The sequence below is a fragment of the Periplaneta americana genome, chromosome 8 (assembly GCF_040183065.1).
Source record: "Periplaneta americana isolate PAMFEO1 chromosome 8, P.americana_PAMFEO1_priV1, whole genome shotgun sequence".
Classification (NCBI taxonomy): Eukaryota; Metazoa; Arthropoda; class Insecta; order Blattodea; family Blattidae; genus Periplaneta; species Periplaneta americana.
The window spans coordinates 95507201-95530547 of NC_091124.1; the positions used below are offsets into that span (position 1 = coordinate 95507201).

General features: G+C 35.8%; 1 protein-coding gene across 2 annotated transcripts; it reads left to right on the forward strand.

The window, feature by feature from the left end:
• Positions 1-213: 213 nt before the first annotated feature.
• On the forward strand, positions 214-8144 carry LOC138704901 (uncharacterized). Of its 2 annotated transcripts, none has more exons than XM_069833293.1 (2): positions 214-336; positions 7485-8144. In XM_069833293.1, exons 1-2 carry the CDS (start codon positions 252-254, stop codon positions 7733-7735), a joined length of 336 nt encoding a protein of 111 aa, XP_069689394.1. In that variant the 5' UTR covers positions 214-251; the 3' UTR covers positions 7736-8144. The 2 variants fall into 2 exon arrangements, with proteins under 2 accessions (XP_069689394.1, XP_069689395.1); XM_069833294.1 differs by having other exon boundaries at positions 223-336; positions 7488-8144.
• The last annotated feature ends 15203 nt before the right edge of the window (positions 8145-23347 follow it).

Consider the following 23347-nt stretch of genomic DNA (forward strand, 5'->3'; position numbering starts at 1 on the left):
GTTTCTGAAATTAGCGTTTCAATTACTCGATGGGAACATATTTGTTTTATTTGGGTGCAATAACAGATTGATCGAACACAGCGATATTGTTCATTTAGTCATGTTCGATTCAGAGAATGAGACGCACCTCGCATATCTCCCTCGATCTTTCAGTTTGACGTATCAGAACACTTTTTAATTTGTGATTAATAAACGTGATAAGGTCGGCATATAAGCCCACGGCGTTGTCATGTGCGCTCACTCAGCAAGCAATGGCGCACATTAAGCTTTTCCTTTTGTTCGCCCTCGTTGCTTTCGCGACAGCTCAGGGATTTGATGGTGAAGGTGATGGTGATGGTATGTACTGTGAATTGTTTTCTCTTCAACATGGCGTAACATCGTAGTTTTCAATCATTATTATAAAAACTGACACACATATTTTTTAGAATAGCAAGCAATTGAAATGAAGGTACAATAATTACATATATAAAAACTGATTAATACTTATATAATAGCAAATATAACTGATATATGAGACACTCAGAAGCAAAGTGATACAAGTGACATTTTTTAAAAATTGAGATAAGTGTAAATTCTAAATCTTTAACGTCACTTCTCTTCAGAGAAAAAGTAATATAAGTGCAGTTCCAGTCAGTGCTGCTCCATATTGGCCTTATTCTTGTATTACAATGCATACAGAGTTTTGACTGAGAGGCAAACTAATACAAGTGCGTTGTTTACATAGTGTTGTTGCGTTTCTTCTGTTTATGATTAATTCATTTGACACAATGGAGAGAGGTAACATATTACATATTCGAAACATCTTCGTGGAAGGCCTTCACACATGGAGCTGGAACAAACTATACAAAAAGGATAACTTTTGCTAAGTGGAGCAACTTGCAATAGTTAAAGAAATTCATCCCACCCATACACTACTCTTTATTTGATGACCTGAAGCATGAAGGATGGTTCTATAATAAGGACTGCAGGACTTGGGAGAGTGCGTGGAAGAGAAAGTTCAATGAATACTCGCGGTAGGAGTCCTACAGATGCACTTCATGACAGAAACATAGATGTTGCAGCAGAGAGAGATGCGACTTCTTCAGATGAGGATAGTGACGTAATGAACAGCGACTAAGGCTGAATTACATTTAAAATTGAATATTTTCTTAACCTTCTTCATTCGGAGAACTAAAAACGACATCAACTGTTGCCCTAGAAATTGAATGTAATATTCAACCTATCAGACATTATGTATTAAAAAAGGATCTAAAAATACATTTAAAATTGCAAGCCTCATCAGATCTCAGATGTTGTTCAAACTGTCAGATAATACTCTGTGTATTTTCTACAAAATAAACAAAGAAGAAATACCAGTCTATATCACAGACACACTCATTGTTAAAACTTCAGTTGTGAAATTCCTCCACAGAAATGTGTAGTTCCAGAACATAGCATACAAATTACAAGAAAACATTCCAAAAATTATCCTCCATACATTCTTAAGTTAGATGCCATGGAACTACTATGCAGTACATAAAGGATCATCTTCAAATTTATACAGATGAATCTCTAAACCCTGATGATGGGACATCAGGAGCAGCGTATTATATTCCAAAATATCTAGAAAGTTACTTCATACCATGTTCATCATCCTCCGTCTTGACACTGAATTGCTAGCTATTGATGCTGCTCTTCAGTGTGTTACTCAAATTTCTGAAATGTCTATATGCATACTTACCGACTACAAGGAAGCTATATTTAATATATAGTTAAATATGTACCGAACCTATATACTCATAGAATTATTCCAATTCAGAAACAATTAATTAAACTAAAAAAAACACTAAGAGGAAATAACATTTCAATGGATACCTAGTCATTGTGGTACACCTGGAAATAAGAAAGTCAATAACGTTGCGAAATAGGCAACATATTTGCTACCAAGACCTCATCAAGTTATATCTCTATCCATTGCCTTTGCTTCAGTAAAGTCTCATTTTATAAACTTATGGATCAACAATTGGTTCTCTTCTGAAAAAGGAAAAATTTTACAGTCTGTTCAAAAGAAACCAAATGACCTGGAAATGTATAAAAATTGCCCAGACATATTCAAACATTTTTAACAAGAGCCAGAACAGGTCACATTGTCACACAATTGTACCTAAACCGTTTTCACCTTTCTGATACTCCTACTTGTCTGTGGTGTAATAATCACGATGAAGATCTGGAACACATTCTTCTATACTGTCCATCCATAAACCACAAAAGAAGTACGTAAATTAAAATCATCAATACCAATTGCAGAAGACACAGCTCTGCAGTATATATTGACTACTCTGGCTACTGGCAACAGACATCTATAATGAACACTGTTCAAAATACCTCTCACTTCTCATGAAAAACAAAAAAATGAATGGACTATAGTGGACTTTATGTTGTCAGCAAACAGCTGGATACGTTAAGAAAATTCACTGAGGGATTCTTTCGGTTACACAGACAAATTTTGTGTTATAATATGATAATCAGAAAGCTCAAATGCTGTTAAGACAGGAATGTTTGAATGTTGTAGGCAATGTTCTTGTTCTTGTTTTAAATAATATACAAATACTGAAAACTGTTGCGCTTATATTACTTCTCCACAAAAATATTTTCTTGGCAAAATAATACAAGTGATTTTTGGACCCTATTTTACCTAAAATGTTTTAGAATAGATAATTTCTATTTAGAACTTAAAAAATATAGGCACCAACATACACAACTGTAAATTTACAGCAACATAGTTCTGTAACAGATTTTTTAATTTCGTTTTCAACTTCAAAATCATTTATCTCAAAACTTACAAAATGTCACTTGTTATCACTTTGCTTCTGAGTGCCTCATATGCAGTGAATTATAGACGCTTCTGAATACAAAATAAGAAATATCCATGTATAATATACTACTAACGTTATCTCTGGGATATCTAAATATACAGTAGGTTTATGATATTTTCTACTGTGCAAAATATGACGAAATATGGGATATATTTGGACTAAAACCATATGTATACAGTAAGTTGTATATCTTGCATATCAACTCGTTTTCATCATCCCTAATATAAAAAGTGATATTCGGCAGGTATTTTATGCTTTCTCTGACTTCGTTTGTGCAGTCTGCCGTTCACAAACATTCATCATCTTTTGTTCATATCTAGCATAATCTAAAAAGTGTGCGCAAAGAAAGTGAAATTAGGGATTTATTACATTAGTTATAACTTATAAATAACTTTTCAAACTTTCTTGTGTTAATTGAAATGGTTATGGTACTTCACCTTAGTGACTTGTTTCGACTTAATATCCGCCATCTTATAGAAATCTGAAGATGGCGGAAATTAATCCGACTGTAGTCATTTACAAAGGTTAAATCTTATATTAATAGTTTCGATTAACACAGCGAAGTTGTTTATATATCAAATTTAACAAATAATTTGCCATACAAATGTTAAAAGTGTGTAATCAAGATGTATGTTCAAAAGTTAAATAATATAAGCCTACCTATTTTGGCAAGAAAATAAAAACCCAGTGACTTATAACTTCTACCGGTGTTCTTCGATGCGTAGTTCAGGCGGTAGTGTGTTTACTTGCTGATCCTAAGCTGCGCTCGGGTGTGGGTTCGATTCCTGCATGTGCTGATCATCTTATGTTTTTTTTCTGAGATTTTCCGCAACTACAGAGAGAACATTAACTTAATCCTTGGATCTATCTCACTAAATACCATCTCGCTAACAACTATATTTACGCTAAATATTCTAGTAGTTGACAGAGAGTCGTTAAATAATCAACGAATAAATAAAGAAAAACTTTAATTTCAGTAATTATACAAATCTCTCTCAAATTGCAAAGGTTATTGGAGACGATAAAGTTATATTAAGTTAAATTAAGCAATTATGTGAAGAAAATTGTAGGAGAAAGTCGAGAAGGTACTAAGAGGAAACTTGCTTTCACATAAGCCTGTCCGTTAAACACTTCATGGAATCGGCCAGAAATCGAATTCTCATGTGAGCTACATAATCTAAGAATCTGTTATTTATTTATTGTTTGGGTTATCTAAATAGGAAATAGGAAATAATAAACTGTTATATGCCATAATATGTTTCCTCATGGCATTTCTGAAGCTTGTTGAATCTCGAAACTAAGAATTATTGCTCTCGATTCGATAGACAGTATATACACGCGAATGGTTAAAGCAGGTAACATTTATAAGTTTAGAGATAATTTGAGAATATAAAGGGGTTTAGATAATTTCCTTGCATTAATTCCGTAGAATAGTTGTTATGTTAAGCACAAAGTACATGATGGGAAGGAATGTGAAACTGCAATGTATTCTTAACTATATTTTCGGACTTTTCTCCTATTCAGAATAAATACCTTCATCTATAAAATATACATACAAATATCAGGATTGATGAGAGTGAACTGTTGCTTCTTGAAGTGCATCGTCATTAGTACTTGGATGTTTATTCAACAGTAATCTCACTAGAGGTTTTGATTTATCTAGAGAAAATCAAAACTCGAGTGGGATTTAATAATTGACTATTAGACGATTAGAAGAAATGAAGTACTATAATACAATAAAATATTAATTGACTTACTAAAATTCTATTTCACTAATGTTAGCTTCACCAAAACGTTTGAACGGAGCCGCCATTATCAGTCGACTATCTATGCGGGAAATAAATGACGATGGCAAAGCATGTTTTATAGTACCGTAAAGAATTTACAGTTTAAAATATTAGCAAACAAAGAAACAAATGCTAGGGAAATGATAAAAACAAACAGATGCTGGGGAAGTGATAAAATTGTGCAATAAGCTGCCATGGTTGGTTGAAAGACGTCCTTTCGTACCATTTTATTGGTCAAAAGTAGTACTAGTAAAAGTGTAATAGTCAATGTAAAATATTTTTTGTTATATAGCGTAGGTTTTAACGTCTCTTACACAATAATATAAAAAATAATAGTAAACACCAAGGTCCGAATTTTGATGCCATTGATGCATTATAGACATTGCTAACTTGTAAATAAATCCTGATCACAGCTCCCAGATTTATGAATGCATAGCCTATTTTTAACTCTTTCTTTTGTCATTTTAGGTTTCTTTTCAATTTTACGTCATTATTTTGTCCTTTTCATGCATTTACACTATATATTAACATATTTGAATATTGTAAGTACAATGGTACAGTTTACTTTCATATCTCAGCCTGGTTGTAAGTGTTCCAGCGGTATGTTTCAATAGCCCTTTAAACAATTGCCTGCAGCAGTCCAGAAATGACTGAGTCCGCGAGATGTGGAAGAATAATTATTGTTCAAATACATATAACTATGCAAAGAAGTCCTAATAGTCATTAAAGCAAAAAATGGAAAGTGTTCTTGAAACGAATTACGGGTTTAATGTGATGTGCCATTTACGAAGCTCACTATTAGATTCACAAAGCTGTTGTTCACTTGGTGATACTGCAAAAGGAATACTGTATCATATTTCGCATTTGCTCAGTTTTGTACCCCTGTGTTATAGAAGTCTGCTACCTGGGATCGGAACCAGTGTGTGACAGCCTTCTGCACCTCTCTGTTCATTCCATGGTATGGCAAATCTCTCAATTCCGATGGGAAATATGTTGAAAAATGGTTCAACAATTGCTATATCTGTTCCTATAAATTTTTACAAAGACACTGTGATTTCTTTCATTAAACGGATCCAGGAAAACTTATTTTTACGGCCCTTGTAATTCGCTCGAGTGGCCAAAATATGTATAAGCATTTGTTTTGACATTATTGACATGGTGGAAGAAAATAATTAACTTTTCTATCTGCCCCCATGAAAATGTTACCTTCTTAGTAATAAAGATATTTCTTCTCCTTACAAAGACCGGACTTCGAATCTTCCTATGTAAAACGCGTTTAAACACAGGACACACGATGATTCCCGAGCTATTCCGAAGTGGGACAGTCTCTGAACAGCGACCAATTTCCGTGTCAAAGAGTGTACCTGTTTGTTGACGTTGAGAAGTGCGTGACTATTGTTCATTCGGTAGATACATCGTACCGGTATAGTCCAAGTTCACACAACTTAACAATTTCGGTACAAACTTCTTACCTCTCCTCATTACCTTTATCCATCGATATACAGTAGTATGTACTTGACTTAACCGAATATATCTCTTTCAAATTACTTGGAATGTACTTTAAGCATTAACATTATCTGCTGCCAGGAGTCAAAATGAAGATAACAATGGCAAAGGAGGCTTTTAATAGAAAATAGAGCATTTTCTATAGGCTATATCTCTGAAAAATAACTAAGGAAGAGACTAGTGAAGTGTTTTGTATGAAGTGTGGCATTGTATAGGGCAGAAACACGGACATTACGACGAAGTGAAATGTGTGTATGGAGAAGAATGGAGCGTGTGAAATGGACAGGCAGAATAAGAAATGAAGCTGTACTAGAAAGAGTGAATAAAGAAAGAATAAAGCTGAAACTGATCAGGAGGGGTCACAGGCCAAGAAGAAACTGCCTACTCATAGTGGTCTAATTCTTACTTTTCGGGGACATACCTTTTTCGAAGCTCAATGTTCTTAATGTATTCTTTTTCGTTTAATTTGCACTGGTTTTCATGGTCTCTAGTAGTTAGACGAATGAATAGCTGATTTATGTATACCCAATGTTTATGATTTATTCAGTATACAAGGAATGTTCTATCATCTATTCCTCAAACAATTTCGATCTGTGTATTATTAGACTACGTATATCATTTCTGCTGCAGCAGTGGGATCAAATATTTGAAAACAGGAAATTCTGTCCTATGTGGGCCGGTATTTGTTAAATGACCAATTTTTCACAACCTAGAGAGAAAAAATGTATTTAAATAACTCTTATATATAGTAAAAGTACGTAAAAAAATGTAGGCTATTATTAATATCAGTGGCACTGCCACAAGTTTCATTTTCTAGACATGAATTTTTTTAATTATTAATATATTCAGTATTCATGAACCTTTTTAAAGTTTTAAATAGTCGTTTTGGAATTTTTCACTGACATTATACACATTTTGTATTTGTGCATCATGATTAGACAGGTCATAGATTGAAGATTCTATCGAATAGGAATTCAATCTACTTTTACCTATAAATATATTATCAATGTCTGTACTAATTCAAGGTTTTAATGTGATTGGGAAGCTTAGCGTATGACTAAGGTTATAAGTTTCAAGAACTGAGTTGAATTTACGTCTACTTATACGGAAACTTTTTGAGAGAGAATCTATATTTATGTCTCCACAGGACACAAATTCTTCATGTGGTTTGTAAAATCAGAACATCTCTACTGATCCACGGCAATGTGTACTAAGCCGTTTTAGCATAATTTTGGTGCAAGAGACTAATGTTTACTCCAATTCTGTTGCATTTTTTTGTCCAGGAAAAATGTCTTTTCTTTCGGAAAACACTCTTTTCTTATTCACTGATTTCTAGGAGCAGAAGGAGTGTCAACAGGCTCATCAATAGATCCATCAGCAGACTCAACAACAGACTTAACAACAGACCCTCCAACAGACCCACCAACAGACCTAACAACAGACCTATCATCAGGCCCCTCAGACGGACCAACAACCTCAGAAGAGCCACAATCAACCACCCCTGGAAGTGGCACAAGGCTGTCAATGGAAATCTTCACACTGGTGCTGGCGTGTGGCATGCCGTTGTTCATCTGGAAAACAGCGTGATGAATACCAATGCGTCTCCAGTTCCAAAGCGCTTATATGCATGCATGTTTACTTTATTATTTTAATAACAGCAACGAAAGCATTTAATCACATCTATTTTCAATTAATATATAATAAATCATATCTTTTTTGTAATAAAAAGGTTGTTTTCAAAATGAAACATGTGTTCTAAGTTTAAAGATATGATTAATTAGTATATGGGTTAATATCTCAAACTTTCGTATATGTAATACAGAAGACAATGAATACAAGGAGATGCTGCACTTACAAGAAACTTGGGTGAAACGGAAAGTTCGCTTTCAATTTAAGTGAGGGAGAGTGTATATCAGATGAAATGTAAAAAATAAATTCAATAAATTCACTGAATACAGAACTAAAACAAGTAGGAAGTGTACAAATACCAGTACAAGTGAATCCAGCACGCTTTGCTCATTTTCACATCACCATTTACCCTTAAACCATTCCCTTCTTTCACATTTGCTTCTTTTCAAAGTTTCATATGCCTGTAATCCCTGTTTTTTCCCATATTTTATATCTAATACGTAATCATTTTTCTCAATCTTTTTTTCTTTAACTTTCTTGTGTAATTTATTTTCTTTCTTCATTTTTTGTTACTTTCCCTCTTTCCTGTATTATTTTATCTTTCGTTCTATGTTTCTTTAATCCTAGTCAATTACTTAATGAATTCTTTATTTGTGTTTCCTCTATCTTTTTCCCTCTTCTTTCGTTGTTTCCTTCCTCTTCCTTTACATTTTATTTTCTTTCTTTCTTACTCTTTCTTCCCCTTCCTTTACATTTGCTTTCTCCCTCTTTCTTTCTCTTTCTTCCAGTCTGCTTTCTATCTTCTTTCTTCCTTCTACTCGTTCTTCTACCTTATTTTTCTTTCTACCTTTTATTCTTTTCTTTACATTTCTTGATTTCTCCCTTCCTTTTATATATTTTTTCGTTTGTTCCTTCGTTTCTTCTTTCTTCCTTTCTGTTTTCATTAGCTACATATTTTTTTTTAAGTTGACTGCATGTTTATTGGTCGGTTTCTCAATACATTTAAGTATTAAATTAACGTTAATGAAGCTGTAAGTTTTATAAATTAGTTCCTTCAACATTTAGTAGTCCCAAGGATTCTTTAAATCATACACTTACTTAATCTCTCGATGTTCGGAGCGATACGGAATCTGTAACTCTTCTTAAATCGCAGAACTATCGAAATAATGTATTGATCTACAGTTTTCAGCCATTTCATCGAAATAACAAAGCCTAGTAGATACAATGAAAATATTTATATTACTAGGGTCAGTGACTATGGTTATTATTGCAGTATAGCAATATTATTATAACTATAATTTATATTTACATTGTAAGAGAGTAAAATACTCCCATGTCTATACCTTCTTTTATCCATTAATGGTATCTAAATTTCATTATAAGTATCTAAATTTAATTTTAAATTGTAGGCCTTTCTTTTTAAACTGTTGTTTGTAAAGAAATTATAAATTAATTAATGTATTAAGTTTATTGTTGTTAATGTGTTGTTTGTCATGGAGAGTGATTTAAACACAATTCACTGCTATAAATAAAGTCATTGTTTTATGAAACGTTGAACATACCACGTATTCGGAAGTGATTCTCAAAACCACTTGAAACGTTTCACAGCATATTGGTTACGACTACTAGGTCAATCTTTATGGATTTGACCATAATAGCGCAGTCGAAGCAAAGAAATAAGCAAGACTGAATATTGAACAATATACACTATCTACCAAAAGTAACTGTGGCACTGCTTTTGTCCCTTTAGAATCTCGTGGTACCACCTCTTGTTGCTGTAACAGCAGCCCTCTGTTAGACATGCTTTCCACTAGTTTTTGTAGGATATCCACTGGAATGCGTCGTCATTCCTCTTGGAATATGACACTCAGTTGGACAATGGAAGTTGGCCGCATCTCCCGAGACCTCAATCGCAAGTCCAATTCGTTCCAAAGGTGCTCAATGGGATTGAGATCAGAACTCTGTGAAGGTCAGTCCAACCGGTGAACATTATTATCTGCATACCACTGCATAGTAGCCGCCGAAATATGGGGCCAACTTCCATTGTCCAACTGAGTGCTATGTTGCAAGAGGAATGGCGACGCATTCCAGTGGATATCCTACAAAAACTATTGGAGAGCATGTCTAACAGAGTGGCTGCTGTTACAGCAACAATAGGTGGTATCACGAGATTCTAAAGAGACAAAAACAGTGCCCAATTACTTTTTGGTAGATAGTGTGTGTGTATATATATATGTGTGTGTGTGTACTTAAATATAAATAAATAAAATAATAAAACATATCATATAATTAACTGAAGTAAGAACAAATAATAATAATGATAAAAATGTAACATTAAGAAAGATATAAAGGTGATTAAAAATGGCAATAGGAAAGCCGATAGTCAGGGCAATACTCTGAATTACATTAAACACACCAAGCGGGATCGAATTTTCGAGTGACGATGTATGATAATGCGTCTGTCCAAAAAATCTCCTTTCCTTATCTCTCGTCAACTTACAATTCCTCGCTGCTATGAGTTATGGAACATTCGGGAAATCCGAGTGAAAAGAGGAGCTGACGACAGAGAGCGACTTCATCGATTGAGACGTCGAGCACGGCTCACTTTCCCACACTCCGCTGAGTTTCAGGCGGTGTCTTCACTACACTGACTGCAAATTCCAAACTCATCAGACAAACGGTTTTCTGCCGTCCCACGCTTTTCCAATGTGCAGGTCAAGCAGGCTCCGTGAAAAGGGATGACCACAGCAAACCAAGAACCCAGATGCCCACAGCCACCCAGATCACTCAGGCGTACTATTGGGACCGAATTCATCCAACACTCATGACTTCTAAGTGCTACGCCGGTAGCCAATTCAGGAGAACCCCGTAACAATTTCCGCTGTGAACAAGGCGAATGGCCTGATCACGAAAGATCAGGTCCTTAAGGACCACCTGTCCTCACTAGATGAAGGAACACCTTGAAGAGTGATATGTGCCATTGTTCATGCTCCGCACTAGCACTGGATTTTAAAGGACGATCTCCCGGAAATCATCCAGGATTTCGCGCGTCGAGAAGAATAACAACTCAGGTTCCGCAAAGTTGGAGATCGGGCATCTTCAGCATCCACTCGGCGGATCGGCGTAGAAATCCGATGCGACGTACCACCAGCGTAGATAAAGCGCGATCCATCACAACGCATATTAGGAAAGGGATTAACCAAGGAAATTAACTGAACCGAAACATAGGATGCAAATAAGCGGGTTACATAACCTGTAAAAACATGTCGGATTTATTGTACAGATTTGTGTTAAATCAAATACATACACAAATAACAACCCACTTACACAGAAAAACAAATAACGAGTATGTAAGTTCCGGGACTCGGAAATTTTCCTTAGACTTGAGATTCGCCAGAGGGCAAACATAACCTCCTCTCTCTGTACTAGATGCAGATGTATCACATCAGCCTTTCGAATTTGGCGACCAGACCACAGACAAGATAACTCAACGGTAACTGTTCAAAGAAACTTAGATGTGGTTGGGACCAGCTAAACATCAATTTAGCGGACAACTGGTTCTGAGCAGAACTTTGGGGAAAACTTCTGACTCTAACCCAATCTCCTAATTCAAAAGTATGAAGACGACGAGTGGCAGTGAACCTAACCGCGACCTTCCCCCACTCATAACAAGTGACGTGCGTATTCGGAGTAACCCTCCCCGACTTATTCCACGAACCCGGTTCAATCCTCTGCGATACTTGTCCTCTTCGTGATGAATGATCCGAAAAATTTTGGCATCTCTGGTTTTCAGCTACCAAATAATTGTTCATCCTACGCCCCAACTCATGTAACTCCAAGTTGGCTTAGACGAGAAGACAAAGTGTGATCTAATAGTTAAGGACTCATAGTTGCAATACCATCTCAATCAATTCTACCTCACTAGGGCAGTAAGATATAGGCATCCAACAAGGAAAGTGCAGTGTGCAGAAACCAGCGGGCGTGACTGTCTCGCGTAGATTACGTATGCTCCCATTCCCAGCATGCTCTCACGTCTACTGCAGGGGAGTAAGAGGGGTTTAGCATGCGTGCCGCGAGGAGTCCGAGCTCAGTTTTGTTTGTAGGATACCTATAGTATAACGTTCACCCTACACAAACAGTTGACAAAGTCGAAAGAACTTTCATCAGGTAACTGGAATCGCCGTGACAAATAATTCCTAGTCAAATCTTCCCGAAGTCAGTTAGGAAAAAATTCTACATCAATATGTTTTAACAACAGAGACCATCCCCATTGGAACTGGGTAGCTCGATCAAAGGCTCCAATAACAACCCGTTAGTTAGTCCGTGGCATAAGGCACAATATGAAGTGTTGGTCATCCACTAAACCTGAACTATGGATCCTGATAACTTCCATAAAAAATTTCGTTAGTGGCATCGAGTCTTTGCCGTCTACAATTCGCACATTCCTAACCAAATCGAAACATATCTTTATATGCAGGGTGAAAAAAGTACACTACAGTTCACTAAAAAAAATACAATTACCTATAGAATACTCAAATCCAAAGCTGATTCTCTCTCCTCTCTCCTTTCCTTGTTGCATGTGAAAAAACTAGCTTAATAAATTTAATTCGAAAACTGTTATTGACATGTTCTTAAAGAAGAATCGGAGAACTTAACTCTGGCATAAATAATAATAATAATAATAATAATAATAATAATAATAATAATGAAAATAATAACAATAATAATAATAGTAATAATAATAATAATAATAATAATTCTTTATTTATACTGGCAGAGTTAAGACCATAGGGCCTTCTCTTACACTCTACACAAATAGGTGCAATTCAAATTGTTGTGAGTACTAATATTTTTACATGCAAGTTCCTCTTATTTTAATGTTTTATTATTATTATTATTATTATTATTATTATTATTATTATTATTATTACTATCATTAACTACCTCTAATTAAGGTGGCCTTCTCTTACACTCTACACAAATAGGTGCAATTCAAATTGTTGTGAGTACTAATATTTTTACATGCAAGTTCCTCTTATTTTAATGTTTTATTATTATTATTATTATTATTATTATTATTATTATTATAATTATTACTATCATTAACTACCTCTAATTGAGGTTCTGGCTGATATGTATGTATTTATTCACACTGCAATGGGTATATACCCGGTGGCAGTGGTAACTAATTACACTCAATAATGACAATAATAAACTTATTAATTAAAAGTACAGTTAATAATAATAATACCAATAATTAATACAAAGAATTAATACTAACAATAATAATACTACTACTACTAATAATAATAATAATAATAATAATAATAATAATAACAATAATAATAATGATAATAATAATAATAATAGGGAATATTCTAAATTAAATGAAGCACGATCACTTAAAATAACATTTAAAATAAATCTAATTTGTATCTTAAATCCAAGTTGCAACTAAAACCCACCCATGTTCATATCTGCACAAGTACCTCTCCACATTACACTCATTTCGCTGTCAACTCACTCACTGCACTGGAACTACGACACATTTCACTGATTCTATCCTGATTTCACTAACACTTCAAAAACATTTCACTGTTCAAATACTTCGCACTGCCACTATAAACTATAAACCTTCCCTGACAGGAACATGTTTCACTTACACAACACACTTCACTGACACAACATAATTCTTCACTGATACAACACTTCAATAACAAAATATCATTTACATCCTTTACATACTGTGTATAATTACCGTCTATTAGTAAAGCCCTTCAGACTATTTTTAAATACGTTTTTGGTTGTTGGTAAAGCCTTTAGTAAGTCTGCAGGTAAAGCATTCCAGTCCCTGATAGTACGATTGATTTTAATTTATTGGGTTATTATACGACGCTGTATCAACATCTCAGGTTATTTAGCGTCTGAATGATATGAAGGTGATAATGCCAGTGAAATGAGTCCGGGGTCCAGCACCGAAAGTTACCCAGCATTTGCTCGTATTGGGTTGAGGGAAAACCCCGGAAAAAATCTCAACCAGGTAACTTGCCCCGACCGGAACTCGAACCCGGGCCACCTGGTTTCGCGGCCAGACGCGCTGACCGTTACTCCACAGGTGTGGACAGTACGATTGAGAAAAGAAAACTTTCCAGTGTCCGTCCTCTGTCTTCTTTCCCTCAATTTATATGAGTGGTCGTTCCTTGAAGAGTAATTTGGCGGCTGCAACCTATTTTTTATTTCTCTCCAGGCAGGCTCACCTCTCTATGTTTTGAATAGTGCGCATAATCGAATTCGCGTTCTCCTGTCCGTGAGTGTGTCCCATTTTAATGGTGAATTTTTCCGACAACACTTGAGAGCCCGTTTTTGAATCTTTTCCAGTGTTTTAATATGTTCTAATCTGTAAGGATCCCAACATGCAGCACCATATTCCATTACTGGACGTACTAGTGATTTATATGCAATCTCTTTGGATTTATCAGAGCCTTTTCTTAGTATCCTCATCACAAAGAGTAACGATCTCCATGCTTTTCCAGCTGTGTCCGTAACGTGTTCCCTCCAGCTGAGATCGCTGCTAAATGTTATTCCGAGGTATTTACATTTGTTAACTTCCGGAATGGTTTCACCCCCTAACGTATACGATGCGACTATTTTATTTATTTTTCTTGTAAAGCTGATGGCTTTGCTCTTTAGAGAATTTATTTTCATTTTGTTGGCTATTGCCCAATCGTTTATTCTATTTAGGTCAGTCTGAAGAAGATTAGTATCTTCATAGCTTTTTATTTCCCTGTATACCATACAATCATCCACGAATAAGCGAACCCCAGACAAGATATTAACTGGCAGATCATTTACAAAAGCCAGGAATAGAAGAGGCCCCAAGACACTCTCCTGTGGGACTCTGGAAGTAATTTCAATTGGGTTCGATAATTCCTCCCCTACCCGTACTCTCTGAGTGCGACAAGTTAAAAATTCCTTGATCCACTGGAGTACTCTGAAGTCAATCCCCGTTGATTGTAGTTTAACCAACAATATATCGTGCGGGACTACATCGAATGCGCGTGAAAAGTCAATAATCACTGCATCTACTTGGCTACTGGAATCTATTCCGTCTTCTAAATCCTGACATACAGTTACTAATAGACTCTCACATGAATAGCCCCCCCCCCCCCCGAAATCCATGCTGACAGTTATGTAACCAATTTGAGGTATCCCAATGCTGCCTTAGATAAGCTGAAATCAAGTGTTCCATCTGTTTGCAAACCACAGAGGTGAGGCTGACCGGTCTGTAATTTTTTGTATCTGAGCGAGACCCTGACTTATAAATTGGAACCACTATTGCATCTTTCCAATCTCGTGGGACAGTACCATTGTTAATTGATATTTCAAATATACGCACTAGATAGGGAATCATGGCTTCCCCTCCCAATTTCAGTACGTCTCCGGCGATACCATCAGGTCCTACTGATTTATAAGTTTTCAATTTAGAGATCCTTCTCCTTATGTCTCTATGCTTGATAGAAAACTGACCCGTATTTTTCACAGAAGCTAAGTGTGGTATTATTATCCTCATCCCAAAAACAGTGACATAATAGGAATTTAATGTTTCTGCTTTTTCGCTGTCCTGTACGATAAATTGATTGCGGTCATATTTTAGGGGGAGGCTCGAATAGTTTTCCTTGCGTCGTCTCTTCACATATTTATAAAATTCCCCCCACCCGTTTTGTTCACCTTTGAAAAGTTTATTTAGGTAATTTTCCTGCGCTATCTTCTTCGCATTAAGCAGTTCTTTCGATAGTTGTGTGTACAGTACAGTCTTAAATCAACAAAATGATCGGCTGCCATATGCTAAGGCCCCTTCGGAAGACTTCGGTTGATTCCGTGACAGAGTAGGTTTACACGTGAAGGAATTTATTATGCACGGCTCCGCTTTGTTTGTTTATTGCTTTTTCTGTATGTTATAGGTCAAGTGTTATGAACAATCAAAAACGAAGTTGTATTCAAGGAGTAAATTAGGTACAAAATAAACAAGCTTTCCCTAGTCTTGTGAACCAGGCGCTGCCCGAAGTGGACTTAAACAAATTCACGTTACAGGACCTCGGTCATTTTTTGAATCTAAGGCTGTACATCTACATATTATCAGAGAAAGAACAATTGTCTATTCTACATCTGAAGTCTGATTAGTAGGGCTAAGAATTGCATGCCGTTACATTGCGCTTCATGTCTCTGACTTTAGGTACCAGTACTTAATTGCTTGGGGTGGGGGATTTCAGTGTGTTTCGTTCAGCAGTAAACTTTAGTTGATCGGTTACATTACGACCGAGTACTGCTATTCGTAACAAGCAACATTCAACGTCTTGTAAAAAAGAATAATAGCAAGATGTCGAGGACGAAATTTGTGACTTAATTTCAAATGAGGAAATTTGTAATAGTGATACAGATTTTGAGATAAATAATGCCTGTATAAAATATTTCAAATATTCCCCCATTGTTTCTGCAGAAGTGGAACACAGTTTCTCTAGAGATGAGACTTTTTTTGCAACAGACAATCATTCTTCTTAGAAAATTTGAAAATGCGGTTTGTTATTCACTGCAACAATATATGAAATGAAAAATTATGTAAAACAAAAACGTAATACACTATCTTATTAACATAGTGAAATAATAAGGCTGATATTTGTCAATGTTATATTAGGTGCATTTTTTAAAGACAGAAAATAACATGTAGTCAATGATATTGTGACGAACCGAATAGTTGGAACATGAAATAGGAAAAAAAAAAATGTAGCAAACAAGATGAAAAAATACTGGCTAAACATTGTGGATATTTAGCTGTATGTAAAATTTGTGACAATTTCAAACGAGGACATTTATAATAATGATACAGATTTTGAGATAGATAATGATTGTAGAAAATATTTCAAATATGTCCTCTTTGTTTCTGCAGAAGTGGAACGAAGTTTTTATTTTAGCAACAGGCAATCATTCGCCTTTGAAAATTTGAAAATGTGGTTTGTTATTTACTGCAACAATACATGAAATGAAAAATGATGTAAAACAAAAACGTAATACACCATCATATTAACATAGTGAAATAATAAGGCTGCTACTTGTCAATGTTATATTGTATTAGGTGTATTTCCTACAGACAGAAAATAAAATATCTTTAAAATAATGCAATTTTTCTTTAACAAAGAAAATAATGTCTTTAAATATTTATTTAGCAGAAAGTTGTGTTTCGAAATCAAAGAAGTGGTTTTCAATCACCCAAAAGCTGACGACTAACTTACCGTTATGATAAGCATGAGTTCAAACGAACGAAAGAAACTGCGTTAATTCACCCCAACTCCGAGACTTATAGCTCGAACGGAACCTGGTGAAGCTTGACCTTGATAGAAAAACCAGTTCTAAAGCGGTTAGGAGTGGAGGGGGCAACGCTTGGTCAGTCTCGCTTGCATCTCGTCATTGTAACATCGGCTGGTAGCCGACCACACACCACACTACTGTTCTCTCCCCCCAAGCTTCACCAGGTTCCGCACGAGCTATACTCAAAGTTAAAGGCGCACGAAGCGCACTGGTAGTATAACAGCATAATATACAGTATTTCTCAGGCCTACTGATCAGTGTAATATGTAGCTAGTCGACGATGTATGCAATGGAGGGGGAAAAGAATTGGCTATCCTACCCCATTATCTCCTGGCTTAGTTGCTCATGAGTGTTGCCTTGTTGATACCACTTGTGAGGTTCAGACCTTCTTCGGACAGTTGACTAAACATCAACAACTCTCATTATTATCTTAGTTGATATCAATTTACAATAAACGACGTATCAGAATCTCTAAAGTACCGCCGACACCATCTCTATGCAGACGACCTACATAAAATTCCACACTCACGAAATAAATGATGCAATAACTAAAATTAATGACGATCTCGATTCAATTTGGACATGGACACGGAAATTCCGACTTAAACTAAATCCAGAAAAATCACATGTGGGTCATTTACGTTGTTAAGCACTATTACCATACCAAATTTGTTCCCGATTAAAATATACGGCACCGAAATTCCGTTCAGTGAATCAGTAAAGAATCTAGGTATTTATATGGATAAAAGTTTAAATTGAAACATTCAAGTTGTAGAAATCTGCAAAAAAGTATTCTCATTAATCCACTCGTTTAAGCGTTTGAAGAATTTCTTACCCTTTTCCTTGAAAAAGCTGTTAGTGCAAACACTCGTGATGCCCCACTTCGATTACTGTGATATTCTGTTTACTGACCTAAGCATTACTTCGTCGCAGGGACTACAACGTTTTCTTAGTATGTGCGTCCGTTTCGTCTGCAATATTCGCTGGGCTGATCACATAACACCATCCCTCGAAATGTTGTCCTGGCTCCGTCTAGAAGATCGCAGGAAAATCCACTATGTTTTCCTTCTCTTTCACATATTGCATTTCTCTATTCCTGTCTATCTTGCGTTTCGTTTTCAAAATTTATCCACCTACCTTAACCTAGACACACGATCACAACATTCCTCAATATTATCCATTCCCTCCCACCGAACATCCTCATATTCATCTTCTTTCAATATGGCTGTTCCTCGACTTTGGAATTCCCTACCGAGTAATGTGAGGGACTGTCAGACATCAAACCAATTAAAGAACAGACAAACGACATATAATTGTAACAATTCTTGTTAACAATAATAGCTCTTTCAGTTTTGTCAATTTTTAATGGTTTTATATATATATCACGAAATAAATATTTAAATTATGTCATTATTTTTATTATTATTATTATTATTATTACTACTACTTCTACTACTACTACTACTACTATTATTATTATTTCTTACCAATGTTTATTATTGTCTCACTATTACTTATCCAACTTTCATTATTTACTTTCATGTTGTTTTGTGGTCTAGATCATACCTGCACAAACAGCGCTCAAAGAGCGCGCGCGCTCCTTCGGAGCGGGAGAGCTGTATTTACCGCTCGCCGAAAAGGAGGGGAAGATACATCAGAATGACTTCCTATAGGTAGAGGAGAGGGAAACGACCACTCAGCTATCTAGTGGAGTGCAGTGTGTAGGCCTATTCTCAGTTACTGTTTCATTTTGATTATCTACTGCTACAGCACAGTATGGAGGAATCTAAAAGACGGAACATAACATTTAACATTTAACGATTTACAGCTCGAACTTATTGATCTTCAATGTGACCTAAAGGCTAAAGATCTTTTGAATAATACTACTAGCCTGGTTGAGTTTTACAAGACTAAACATTAGCAATAATAGCCACAACTACACAGGCTGGCTGGCTCAACATTTATATTTGTGAGCAACTGTTTTCTGTTATCAACTTTAATTAAGGCAGACATCGAACATCTGTAACTGATGTTTCATTACGATCAGTAGGCTACTGTTCCTTTCAGCTGCCAACTGCATAAAACCTCGTCTTGATGTACTGATAAATAAAAATATAACAAAATGATATTATACATTCAAGTAGCTATAGAATTTCTATTATTTCTGTAAAATAAATATTTCTTTATTAATTAATAATAGTCCAAGATAGTTTTGCAAACACTGAACGGGAATTCAATTCATAAACACTCGTAATATTATTTCCTTTTGTGTATATTTTGTACGAGATCACTCCTTCTTCCAGTCCACCTTATACAGAGCGCAGCTAATATCTGCATTCCGCTCATGAGCTGTGAGCCGGCTCGGAGAGCGCACCTTGTGAAGGCCTGGTCTAGATATTAATGTAATAACTATGTAACCAATTGTATTCAATTAGAATTAGAGTCTGACTGGGCGGAAGAGAAGGCCTACTGGCCTTAGTTCTGCCAGATTAAATAAATAAATTATTATTAATTATAAGTATTATCATAGTGAATTTTGTTTTGGTATACAATCATTTTCGAAACTCCTACCAGAACTCGGCCCTGTATTCCGCCTCCATCGCGGTTTGGGTTCGGATTCCGTAACAAATAAGATTTACCCAAGCCAAACCACTGTTTAAAACAAGAGAGTGGATAGCCTACAACTTTCAGCAGTTCGAAGCTTGAAATAGATGCTAGAATCAATGAGATCACAATAGCCCTACGAGTCTACCACTCGTCAGTCCACTGCAGTGACATAACTCAGATATTCGAATATCTGAATTGGAATTATTTAATCGGTTATTGTGTCACAGGGCGGAATTGTTATGATGTAGACGTGGACGTCATCTCGGCCTTGATACTGTTCTTTCAATACACAAGAAGAAACTGCACTACCGGTAACAGACCTCTGACAGACGGTCAATTCAGTTTACTCTGAGAACCATCTTGTGCACAGTGTGCGATTTGCGCGGTCTAGCTGGATAAATATTAATTTTTGACTTTCTGATTTCGCACAAATATGTATTAATTTGTGGTTTTGATTTTACAAAGAATTTTAGGATGCATTCCTTTTACAACTGTGTCATCTATTTGTTACTTGTAGGTTAGAATAAACATTGCCTTTCATCTTCGACCCTCTACTGCAGCGATGACCAAAGCGGGTGTCGTGATTACATCGTGTAACCACAGACATTGAAACGGGAACGAGGAGTTTCCTGTACATTGCTGTTTGTTTCATTCGCGTACTGAAGCCAAGCAGTGGCGGTATCATGTCGCTCTACAAACTCTGTCTCTACAAGCAGTAAGAGGCGGTTTCGTAAGTAATGTATTTACTTTGCTGAACGGTACAATTAGGAGTATATAGAGACATTGTCACTCTGAATAATGCATTATTATTATTATTATTATTATTATTATTATTATTATTATTACTGACCACTAACTACGTGTTTCTATAATTCTTCTGTACGTGCATGAATATTTATATTTTTAGATCTTCTCCCTAGAAGGATAAAATTATTAGGTTTTATCTCAGTTTTAATCTTCTTAATCTTTAGATGAGGGTAACTATTTATTAGTTATTCATTTTATAATAATATTGTAGAAAAACTGATTCAATATTATGTGTCAATGAACTATTTAAACGCCAGGAATTGACATGTCTTAAATCATAATGAGGAAGAGAAAGAGGAGATAAATAAATGTAAGGAAGTCAGCTACCTAATTGGGGTTTGAAATATCTCGTGCTCTAAAGTCTTTTAATAGAACAGAATTTCTCAAAAGAATAATGATTAAAATAGTTCAAATAACTTGTCCATAAGAAGTTTTCAATTTTGAAAAACTACGAATTTCTCGACCAAATATCGAGAGAAGAATTTAGAAAATTCTTGATTATATTCAAGAGGAAGGTTAAAAAAAAGAAGCAAGAGAACTCGTATATTATTCACTGGCTCTTGATGACAGCAGTGACATTACTGATACAGCAAAGCTTGAGATTTTATCCGCGGGATTGGTCAAGATGTTAATACAGGAACAACCACTGGTTGTAGTTTTCATGTCAAGTACTTTTCCTCTCTTTACTTCATAGGCTGTTTGTCGCATGTAATCACTGCAGCTCGAGTTTTGGTCACCGCTGCTCTATTGTGACTTCAGTCTTCGTGCAAAGCGCTCTTTGTAACAATGTGTAATTGGTGGATATTGTGTGATAAATTTGATTCACTGTGATGGAATCAATAAATCCAAATATGTTCTTTATGATGATATATGTTTCTATTCTGCCTTTAATATTACTGTGTATCAGAAAAGTACCCACCTGTGAAGTAACGGTTAGTGCGTCTGGCCGCGAAACCAAGTGGCCGTGCTTCGACTCCAGGTTGGGGCAAGTTGCTTGGTTGAGGTTTTTCCGGGGTTTTTCCTCAACCCAATGTGAGCAAATGCTGGGTAACTTTCAGTGCTGGACCCCGGACTCATTTCACCGGCATTATCACCTTTATCTCATTCAGACGCTAAATAAGCTAAGATGTTGATAAAACGTCGTAAAATAAAATAAGGTACCACAAAAGGTTTTTATGACGACTGTAAATATGCAATTAAAAAAAAGTTTTAACGAAGCTTATAGTATGGGGACTCAGACGGACTAACAAAGAAACTTTATCCATTATATTTTATGTTATTTTCTGTAACGACACCTTTCTCTCTCTCTCTCTCTCTCTCTCTCTCTCTCTCTCTCTCTCTCTCTCTCTCTCTCTTTTATGGAAACTTGCGAAAATGTCCGAAATTAATTATTTTCTGTGCCGCGGTGCGCGCGATTCCGCCGTGAGTTCGGTCTTATTGCTCTGCATTCTCTGTAATAATCTTTGCTTGAGTGTTATTCCTTAGCATATAACTTAATAAGGTTTATTGTCTTAGAATTTATTAACCCAGGTACATTCTTTAGAATAAAACACAAAATCTCATTATTTTTCATTTTTAACCTTATGACAAGATATCATAGTCCCGCTGGCCTTCTGTGCTCGAGGTTGCGGGTTCAATCCCGGCCTGGGACGATAGTGTGCTTAAATGCGACAGGCTCATGTCAGTAGATTTACTGGCTGTAAAAGAACTCCCGCGGGACAAAATTTCGGTATAGCACTACCGGCGACGGTGATATAACCTCGGCAGTTGCGAGCATCGTAATAAATAAATTTAAAAAAGGTATCATTTTTTACATTTGCATACATCAATTTTTTAAATAATTTTCAAGTTTTAACCAGAATTCGATAAAGAAGCTGACACAGACTCAAGAGAATCATGTATTTTATTAAGTATTATTGTTTCGGAAATTCTTATTTTTATTTCCTTACCCAAACATGCACAATTAACTGAAACTAATGATTTTCACTCGCGCGGTACTCCGTGATCCGGCAACTCTCTTGCTGAGGAATAAGAAAGAGACGCGCAATACTGAGTATATCAAGAAAAACCCTCTGCAACGTCTGCTTTGTGTAACACAAATTTAATCACATCCAGATTGCGTTCGAAACGGGACAGTCTGGATGGGTAAGCCACTCACTATATTAATGCTATGATGCGCGGTAAACAAAAGCATAAGTCACAAATTACAAGCTTTCAGTAGAGCAAAAGCAAAGTTTGAAATGAAGACCAATATGATTACGATGGGCTGCAATTCTGACCCTCTACATCGTTATGGAAGAGGATGAAAGTATGCCCTCTATACCATCTGAAGAAGTACAATTTTTGTATTAACGATGAGGTCGTAGTCAAAATTACCCAATTCTGATGTACACCTTTTTTACAGCGCTCCATAGAAATAACCCCCAACATCATAACTACACTATCAATACCCCGTTACAACTCAAGGTCAGGACAGAAACCAACAAATGTACGATGTAATGGAAATACCCAACAGAATTTCTGAACCTTAACCGAACAAGACATCGAAAAAAAAAACAGTAGAGATGAATGATATAACAACGATCGCATGACATACCACAGAAATTCATATCAGAAATAAAGAGATACTCTTATGATACCATTTAGGAATTTTCACTCTTCCATATTATACCTACCTACAAACATTAAGCCTAAATCGGAAATTAACCAAAAAAAAGTATTATTAAATAAGAGAAAATTTGTAGCAGAATTAATAACGTAGATAACATTAGGTGACAGTAATAACGTGATGAT